Source organism: Dermacentor andersoni, chromosome 3 (assembly GCF_023375885.2).
Source record: "Dermacentor andersoni chromosome 3, qqDerAnde1_hic_scaffold, whole genome shotgun sequence".
In the NCBI taxonomy this organism is placed as follows: Eukaryota; Metazoa; Arthropoda; class Arachnida; order Ixodida; family Ixodidae; genus Dermacentor; species Dermacentor andersoni.
Window position 1 is genome coordinate 65,476,280 of NC_092816.1, and position 10,259 is coordinate 65,486,538.

At 46.4% G+C, this 10,259-nt stretch overlaps 1 protein-coding gene across 1 annotated transcript; it reads right to left on the reverse strand.

Moving 5' to 3' along the window:
- Positions 1-3,160: 3,160 nt before the first annotated feature.
- Positions 3,161-9,153, reverse strand: LOC126546125 (uncharacterized). Its single transcript, XM_050194223.3, has 4 exons — positions 9,080-9,153; positions 6,201-6,350; positions 5,114-5,405; positions 3,161-3,583 (listed from the first exon to the last, which is right to left on the reverse strand). The coding sequence occupies exons 2-4, from the start codon at positions 6,300-6,302 to the stop codon at positions 3,309-3,311; spliced, it is 669 nt and encodes a 222-aa protein (XP_050050180.2). The 5' UTR covers positions 6,303-6,350; positions 9,080-9,153; the 3' UTR covers positions 3,161-3,308.
- Between the last annotated feature and the right edge of the window lie 1,106 nt (positions 9,154-10,259).

Here is a 10,259-nt window from a genome sequence, read left to right on the forward strand (position 1 = left end):
GACGTGGTAGGACTAAAACAAATGACCAACCCTTCCCCTACCGGAAAATGGCGGTAAGCGAAGCTTGTCCTACGCACACCTGACCTTCGTCACGGTTAAGTAAATCGCAAGTAACGGTGCCGGATTGCTTCGGCCTCCCGCCCACTCAGCTCGGGCGGCTCTAAAGGCACGTTTATAGTTCGACGTTATCGGTGCGCGGGCGAGCATCGTTAGGCGCCGGGCGCGTCGGGGCGCGTTGGCCGCGTCAGGTTAGATTAGAGACTTTTAGCGTGTCCGGTATTCCGGCAAGCGCGGGCGGTTTTCCGGTTTAGCGGGGGCGTCAAGGTGAGCGGCCAGATTGGTGGCGCCAGCTGGTGCCGCAAAGCTCAACCACACAAACACAGAGCTAATTACTATATTCTGCTTAGCTGCTGGCGTGAATTTTCGACAGTGGCGTAATCGTGTTCACAATTACACCGCTGCCAAAAATTTGCACGAGTGGCGAAGCAGGATATGGTGAGTTACTGCAGTTTTAGCTATGCGTTTGTCTGGTTGAGCTCTACAACACCAGGCGGCTTCACCGCTCCGGCCGCTCACGTTTACGCCCCGACCATCCGGTAATCCGCCCAAACCGCTCCCGTTTACCGGAATAGCGTACAAGCTAAAAGTCTCTATTGGCGGCGCCAGTGCGTCGAACCATCGGTGGACGCACTTTCCCTCCCCGGCGGAAGCCAAACGACTCTGATTGGTTGTGCGCGTGGCGTGAGCGCGCGCCTATGCAGCTGGAATCCTTTCTAATGACTCACGCTCCGGCGCCTGCGCAGCTGTCAACTCGTCGAACCGCCCTTTCCCGGTGCTGCTCTGCTCTGGGAGCAACTGGGTGTTTCGCGTGACTACATCGCCACCGTAACTTGCGAGCCGATGCAAGCTTCGCTTGAAAAATCGCAGTTTCACCATAAGGGCGAAGCAATGAATGCGATAGCAACATGTTAGAATATTACACGAGGTGTAAGACTCGTAACTGTACTGGAAGTATGAATTGAAGTAAACGTAAGCTAAGTAAAAACGAGCTGTACTGCTAGGGGTCCTCCGTTGGAACCATGCCATCGGACAATTTCATCTATGTTTATTAATAAAAGCGAACGTCTTTCTTAGCGAACTTACCACCACTTTTTCGTATCGGGCATGTTTCAAACGTCTTTCGTGGGCCGATGCCGGCGGTAGTGTACAGCAGCGCCAATGAAATTAGATCATTTTAAGGTTTTAGCTATGTTATTGTCACGCACTTTAAACATTAAAGTATGAGAAGATTTACAATGAAAGGCTTGTGCTGTGAGTGTATTTTTTTATGACATTTGTTTGTGAGCTGCCATTCTCAAAATTCTGAGGTATAATGTCAAGAATGTAAGACCTGGTATGCACAACTTTTAGTGATAAAATGATGTGGCATTATAACGAGCATATACCGCATGCCACATAGCAAAGCGTGGCGTATAACATACATATACCTAAATATATGCGGAACCTCACGGCGACGGCGACGAAGTCGACGGCAAAAATTCGCTAGGAGCGTCCATATAATTGTTGTCGCAGTAAGATAAAAATATTGTAAAACTCACGCGTACATACTCGCAGCTTCAGGAACACCCCCTCAATCAGACAATACTCTGCACGCCTCTTGCTTGCCTCGACTGATTACCAGTTAACGCTCCCACAAGTTCTGAATATCATCGCTTCTGGAAGGTGAGCGTTCCCTTCAGGTCTAGTTGGCCGAATACGTTTGCATTTCATTAGTATGTGGCGAGTCATTTCTTGACTATTATTGCAGTAGACACATCCCTTATCTCGTTGAAAATATTCCTTTCGCTGTTTTTTTCTTTTTTTTTTTTTGTCTTCAGGCAGCCAGCTAGGGCCTCAAATAGCAAAGCACTGTCCTTTTGTGTTATAACAATTTTTAACCCAATTTCTTCCTGGATGGTCATTCGTAAATCTCCGTGGATTTTTCTGTAGTCCGCTTTTGCACCCGATTTACCGTCTCTTTTTATCTCACTTCCTTTTTGATGCCCTCCGGGTTTTCTATTTGTACTCCAATTACCCTGGACTTCGTTTCTAACTTCCTTGACCTCTTCATATACATTCCTTCTGCACGCATTCGAGGTACAGATATTTGTGCTCGTCAGCCACCCAACTCTTTCCATCCGTGTTTCTGAGTCTTCTATCACAACAAATTTTGATCTGCACTTCTCTGACTTCAAATGAGGCCCAACCTATGTCACCCTGCAACGTAAAGGACGATGCCGCGTCGGCACTGCGCCGTCACAGTTTTTGGGCGTAAGAACCGCGCAGAAAAAAAAATATGACAGGAAGAACACACTCGCAGCTCCATCAAAACTGAATGGGACCGGTGCTAACCTAACAAGCGGAAACGCATCAACAAATAGTTTTTGAATTACAATGAAGTGCGCACTCCTGTAATGCCTCTTCAGTACTTGTCGTTTTTTAATTTTTTTTTTTTTTGGCACCGTCGGTGGCTCTTGCATTGTGGTCAAGACCATACGAAAACCTTGCAACTTCGCAAGTTTCGCTGGACTTTAATGCTTTCATTATGCATGCATTCTGCTTTCCCCAGTCCGTTTCCATCAGCGAGCTCGGCAATGGTGACAAGAGCATTACTCAGTAGCCTACGAATAACGAACTCGCGAAATAATGAGCTCGTGAAATAACTAACTCCAGAAGACCACGAGCTCTCGAGAAGCCTGTCATCATCCTGGGCTGCAACACACGCTAAAAAACAAGGTGTTTCTACTCTCTTTGAAAAGTAGCAGCACTCCATTTGAGAAGTGATTTTTGCTCTCTGAGCTTACTCTGAGCTTATACTCCGTACAGCAGGCACTCGTTCTTGTAACGAATTTCTCCGTATTCGAGAGCGATACCGTATAATCGCCACTGGCGTAGACTCAATTTCCACATGCGCATGGAGAACGAAAGCGTTCAATAGGGCTTACGACTGCCACTCGAAAGTGAGCTGAGAATGGGGAAAAAATGGGTTACATCCCGCGAAAGAAGTATGCAGCACACCCTTTAAAGTGCAGTTGTGCTTGTGCGCGGCGCGCGCCGCCGCATGGAGCAGCAGCGCACGCCGAAATTCGCGACAAAAAAGCAAAGAAATAAACGGCGGATATAGTGAAAGTACGCAAGCATTTATTTATTACGCGCGCCATTCGCTTCACGTGGCGCAACAGTATTGACCGTCGTCGGCGAAGAGATGCAATGAGCGATTATAGCTCCAGTAAAAAAAATAAGCCATTAGCCACCGTGCAATTGGGAGGCTATGCCAACGTTCGGGCTATTTGCTCGGAACGCCGTGCGCGGCGCTGCGGTAGGGTTCCGGCAGCTTCGCCCGATCGCCGCGTCGACTTACAGCCGAAGTACATGGTCCAGCGTACGTGGAAGAAGCTGACGTAGAGGTTGTTGACGGGGAACATGGCCGCCAGGTACTTGGGGTAGCGGTCGTCGAACAGATAGTCCTCCAGCGTCGACCAGGGCCGACTCATGGCGAACATCGCCGTCCAGTAGAAAGCGGCCAGCACCATTGCCATCAGCGCTGCGAGCGGGCGAGGGCAAGCCTGACGAGTGGGCGGAGCCGAGCCTCACTGCACGTATTCGCTTCAGCGACATCGTCGGAAAGTGCACCAATCGCAGCATTTCGTCAGTATAGAAACCTACGGAGCTAGAACTTGGAGGATGACCTCGAGAAGAAAGCTGTAAGGTTCACCAAATAAAAAAAGAAGAAAAACACACTACATGCGTGAGTTATCTAAACGCTTCGTAAGCATTTGCGACTAATCACCCGCTGTTTCGTTGTCGCGTGCTGCTGTGTTTGGTGTAATTGCCAGAAACACCGCGAAAATCTCGTGAAACGGAGAAGCGCGGTTGCAAGACCGAAATGCTGAGACCACCAGCATGAGACGACGAAGAGGCGAGTAGTAGCAACGTTCACTCGTGTTATATGATGGTGCGTTTGTATGATGCCGCTGCTTCGTGGAAGATGAGCACTGGCATATTACGTGTTCAATTACGTGGCTTAATTGAACGTTTGTGTCCCGTTTGGTAAACCTTGCACGTAGACGTGGTCGATGACGCTGCCTACTATCGATGCGAACCATTATCAAACCTACCAAACGTGATCAACCGTAATCCGGCGGCAGCGCGTATGGCGTGGCCGCGCGGGCCCTTCGCGTACCTCGGCGTACCTTCACCGAGCCGAAGGAGAAGATCTACTCCCAACAGATAATACATAGATTTCACTCTTACCGCAAAAGCATCTTTTTTTTTTTTTCTCGAGGACTCCAGCAGACTTGCGTTTCACGGAATCTACGTCATATCCCGACGTGGCTCAACACCGGACAGCATACGTAACTGGAGCCGGCGTATACATAAGAGTCAACTGTACTACTGCTGCGGATGTTCGAGGGAACGGCTCGTATCTCTTCGGAATCGGGCAACGAAAGAACGAAAGTTACCTAGTTATGACCGCTGCAACCAATATACGCCAGCGAGCGCATCATTCCTTTAGTTGTACGAATACATTTCTTTGGATTTTTCTCACGTTTCAAGTTAAAGCGAATAGTCTTAGAAATATACTGCATGTTTCTTGTCTAATGTGCCGAAATGTACTCCGCCTCCCTCGGCAATACGGACTTCAGGGTCATGTACTTAGTCTTATCTGTGACTATGCATTTACTGGTCCCACGTGAATACGCTGCCGCAGAAGCTGCGACAACCTAGTTTGGTTTGAAAATCGAGTAGTACTGAATTTCTTTTTTTCTTCCAGAGCCAATACATTCATACATAGTACAGCACTTGCCTAGGCGGGGATACGTGTATTTCACATGATATTGCAAAGTGGTGGGTCGCGGTTTCACATGCAATTCGTAGTAGTGCTGATAGTAGTAGTGATTGTGGTAGTGGTTATAGCGGCTGTTGGTGGTGGTGGTGGTGGTGATGATGATGATGATGATGATGATGATGGTGGTGGTGGTGGTGGTGATGATGATGATGATGATGACGACGTGCCTAGGAGCGTTTCTTAGGCTAGCTTGAGGCACTTCCCGCAAAGTTCAGTTTCACTTACGCTTGGTGTTGACGCATGAGAGCAGCATGGCGTGCAGCGACGTCTGAACGCCGAACATCGTGAAGAGGACAATCAACAGGCCCCGGCGCGTAAGTTTCTCGCTCAGGTAAGGCGCGTAGTCTCGGGTGTGCTCGTAGTCTTCGTAGCTGATGGCGCCCAGCGACAAGTAGTACGTGTTGTAGACCATGAAGAACACCGCCATCACCGAGTAGAACGACACGTGCACGAAGGTGGAGACGAAGTGTGCCAACCAGTACACCAGGTCACTCGTGCCCATGGAGCGAAGCATCGACTGCGCGAGTTTCGAGCGCGAGCTACCTTCAGGCACAGTGCAGCGCAAAAGTTTACGGACCGCGGGATCTGAGAGAACGTTGCCTTTCCGAGCAGTTTGGTGAGCGTGGCCAGCAGAGCCATACACTGTATTGTTTGTATTTACTAGCGCATCCGAATATCAATATCAAAAAAAAATTTACACTTATAAGCACGCGGGTAAAACTAACCGAATCGTTGTTGCATTGGTTCGTCAATCTGGAAGGCAGCGGAAGCTCACGTCATCGAAAATGGAGTACCAGAGCCCTTTGATATGAGTAAAGTACTACCAGAGTATTCAACGATTCTGAAAGTACATTGCGGCCAGTTGTTGGCGGTGATGATGTAAAGCGAAAAAAAAATGTAAGTTTACATGCATTAGTACATTACGCTTCTACAACAAAATATTCATTAAAACACGAGAAGTGTCATGGTAAGCCAGATGTTCATAACTGCGCCATCTGTATTTAGTTATTCATAACTGTGCCATCTGTATTTAGTTAGAGTTATGAATACTTTTTAACATTACCGATTTTAGAGACTTTGTCCACAAAATTTTGAGAAGATCAAAATAAGGCTCCCTGAAGTCGGTAAAAATTTCGTTCTTTCACTCTCACTAAAGTTCAACAACGTTTATTTAAATTGATTCAGCGATAGGGTAATGAAAAAACATTTCTGCCTTTCACGTTCATTCGAATAGGGGAATCAAAGTTGCGCTTATGGATAAGCTTCCGCATACACTAAGTGCAACCGAATCGGATGGGATGACTTCACCCACCGCCATGCCCGAGCTGTTCTCTTCGACCATGGTCCACACCGAGCGGCTGAATGGCAGCATGTAGGTGATGAGGAAGCACATGCTGGCGATCACGTCGTTCATTTGAGGCGGCTTCGGGTAGCGGGGCACGGGAAATACTTGCGACACAGGCTGCGGCCAGAATCGAAAGATTTCGTCAAGCAATCTTAGCAGGGTGGACCAAAAAAAAAAAAAACGAGCTCCTCGACTACCAAGTGAGGCGCTCTGAAGGCGCTCTGAAATACTGAAGTGGCATTTTCGAATTGTCCTGATCCACAAATACAAGTCCTGGTCCCTATAGACTTCTAAACCCTGGATAACATACCGGAAAGGCTCAGAGTGCCCTTAAATAAATTACTATGATAGTACGTCGTTTCTTAGTAGGTACACGCGTCATGACGTCATGACGCAGAAGGTGGTCACGTGGGAGCCGGGAATATCGTAGCGTTTGGGCGCATTGGACGCCTGCTGTTCCACTACATCGGCCCCCTAAAACGAGCAGCAGCGTGGCGCCCTGACGTGTAATACCGAGTTTCGGGACCCAGAAAACGAAGCTGTTAGCAAAGCTTCTTGGTCGTCCCTTGGATGGCATTTGTGATATACCACTTGCTTTAGGCGGAAGGGAGCAGCGCACAATTAAAATCTCGGTAATTTTATGCTGCCTCGGGATGAATACTTGGAAGACAAAACGGCATTACCATAAAATAGTCGGAGATAGTGTTCGGTACTCTGCTATGCGTGAAGTGTTACAAGGTATTATTTTGTAGGTGCCAGAGAACTCGGAGCAGTTGAAGATGCTTTCTTTATTATTATTATTGTTGTTCTTGCGAAGTAGCGTGTAGTCCGTGCCATAAATTATCTTCAGCTCAGAGGCCTAAATATTCTCAAACGACCTGAAATATGCTTATTTTGCGATGCAATAAAGACACCTATATCTAGTTCAGTATATCAGACATTTCGGTATAGGTGACAGTATATCCAACTATCATTAATGGCTCCTTCCCTCTCCCTCTCTTGAAACCGATCTACCTCCCAAGGTTCAGAAAGCATTAACTATAGGAAATGTGCAAATATTTAAATTTTCGGATACGAACCGAGTATTCATTTCTTATCGATTCATATTCGATTCGAAAATCCACTATTCGAAGTTGTCCAATATTCGGTTCTGTCCGATCATGAGGAATAGCAGCACCTATTGGAGGTTGCAGGTAGAAAGCAAGGTACATGAAGCGGCTGCTCCACAAAGAAAATCAGTTAGCTTTAGACTAAATTTTCCCTCGCCTGCTTCCTAGCGAGGTAATAAAATGTTCTCAAATTCAGGCACTTACGGAGAAGAGAGTCTGAGGTCGAATTTCTCGATTTACCCTTAACAAAGTTACACTCGATACTCCGTTATGAACCAAACAAACCCCACACCATCAAAGCCATGCCTTAACTGCATATTTCGCAAGAACCGACATACTTAATTTTTACGTCTTCCTGCGCACAATAATGGACGGTGGAGACGTCAACTACGAATGAACATTTGAACTTCTTTTTCATTCCGTTCGGTATTCGGTTGATTATTGCATGTGCGAGCTGTGTATTTATGTTACCTTTATGCGCTCTCTGCACGGACGCCCAGTCCGCAGTATATACTTCAATAAAATAATTCTGTAGCAGCAAGGCCGCGCGGTTGCTGCAGGCAAACGTCGGCACGTGCCATACGCACTGAATAGCTAATTTCTGCTGAATACCTTCCACATCATCCAATAAAAAAAAAAAAACTCGCCTTTAAGCAGCTACGACATTTGTTCTCCCATTCCGCATGCAAAAGCAATTTATTTGGACAATCTCACCATGTTTCATAGGTCATTCTCATGGTGCGTCCAGGTATACAGTACACTGACCAGCTTCAAAGGCCAAAGGCATCAAAATTTCTCTTTGGCTAAATTTGTCATAAAATGAATATTCTATACACCACTGCGTCAATCTTGCCAAAGCCGCAGGGCTGGTAATTGTATATAGTTTTCTTGTTAGCAACCTTTAGACAGCAAATAAGCAGACGAGGTGCGCACCTCCTGGTTATCGCTATGACTTATGTCCCAGCACATTGCCTCCGAGGCCCAGCGCACCGCGGGCAGCCATGGGCATCGCCGTATCTCTGAGGTCGTGCCAAGGAGCCGCGCGTTTTTAGGTCATGCGTCACTTTTGGGCGAGCGGACATGGCAGCGTTACCTTCTTTTTTTTTTTCAGTTTCGGTATCAAAGTAGCTAGCTTTTCGCGCTCTTTGTGACGCTTTCCCTCGTATTTAAAACGTCAAATTTTGTGCGGAGGCCTTGTCCAAATCTGCACAATCTCAAGGTGTAGGCGTTTTACGAGCTTCAAGATTTCGTTGCAGTTGGAATTGAAGCTTTTTCTTTCCTTCCTTTCTCATTTCGGAGCTCCTCAGTTGACCAGAAGTTCAGTTGTTAAAGGATACATGTATCAAGCAATGGAAATAAGCCCTCCTTATTGTCTTTTTTTTTTGCCAAACAGACATGCCCCAACTTTGATTTCTTTTATTTTGCTAAAATATGAGACAATATTCGGTATATGAATGAATACTAGAAGGTCGTTTTTTTTTTTTTCTAGAATAATTGGTACATGATTCGGTTTGTAAATTCCTCCTTTCGAACACCCCCAATTTTAAGTAAGTCGTTGGAATACAGTGTGCTTGTCCGTATATCGTTAAGAGTGTGTTCAAAGATTGCTCAGGTGTTATAAGGGATCAATTTTGTATAAGTTGTCAGGACTCTACCGATGTTTTGCTAAAGCACTGCGTTTTATCTGTGGAATTCAGCACCGAAAACAGAGCTTCGCCAATAAAGGATTTCACTCACATGGATAGTTGGCGGGGAGCTCGAGGCGTGTTTTCCAAGCAAGAGCGATTCTATTAGGGTTTGACATTCCGTGATCTCCGCTGCAAAAGTTGCAACAGTAAAACCATGACGTCATTCTTATTCACATCTAGAGCATGCGGGCGTATCTGGGGAGTTTCTTTTAAAGGTTAGCCTTTATTTTTTTGAACATGGAAGAAAATCGAGTATGCGTGAAAATGTACAAGCGACCAAATGACACAATTTCACTAATTACATTTTAAACTAATGCTGTAGGGCCCATATTACAATTCACGAATTGGAGCTGCCGAGTTTGCGAGAAATATCCAGTTAGAATCAACTTTGCGGATGACGCAATATGTTTTTTTTTTTTTTTTTAAGAACGGGTTTTCCACATTATATCACTTAGGGCACGTGTTTCACTTGCAAAAGTGAAGCCGCGTAGAAGTTAAATCATACCTATGTAGCAGAAATCCAAAAGTCTAGTGACACTTTCGCGATGCATGTCCCCAAATACTGCTAAAAAAATGCGTCGGTGTTACAGTTAAGATCACGCCGCACTGCCTGACGCACGCGCTGTGGAACTGTTAGCTCGGACGTCAAAGAACACATCGGTATACTGTTCGGCTTTGATTTCGCCATCGCAAGAAGTGACCTCAGTGAACAATAAAAGAAAAGTTAATTAGTGATTTCTTTTTAAAATCAACTATCAAGACATTCCAATGTCTCATGCAGGCGATTTCCGTTTTTTCCGTAAGCGTCCCTGGAAGGGAGAACAACGACGTCTGAAAAAATAACAGCGTCTTTCGTCCGGCTACGGCCGAGGTGTCCAACCATTAATTGAGTAACAGTGACTGAAATTTTTCGCCCTTCGCATAATAACTTTCCTCTCCCAGGCGGGGACTCAAACCACTGCCACATTCGTGTGTCCCGCGACCGCCCCTGTGATATCCGCAGCCCTAGAAAGGCGCTAGTTGGAATCGGTTGGCGCAGGGCAGGGGTAATTGGAGATCGCAGGGAGAGGCCTTCGTCCTGTAGTGGACGTAAAACAGGTTGTTGGTGATTATGATGATGACCATGATGACGACGACGACGACGACGACGACGATGATGATGATGATGATGATGATGATGATGATGTAAAGAAAGACTCGTGGCAGCGCGCGCGATGATTCGACTGTAG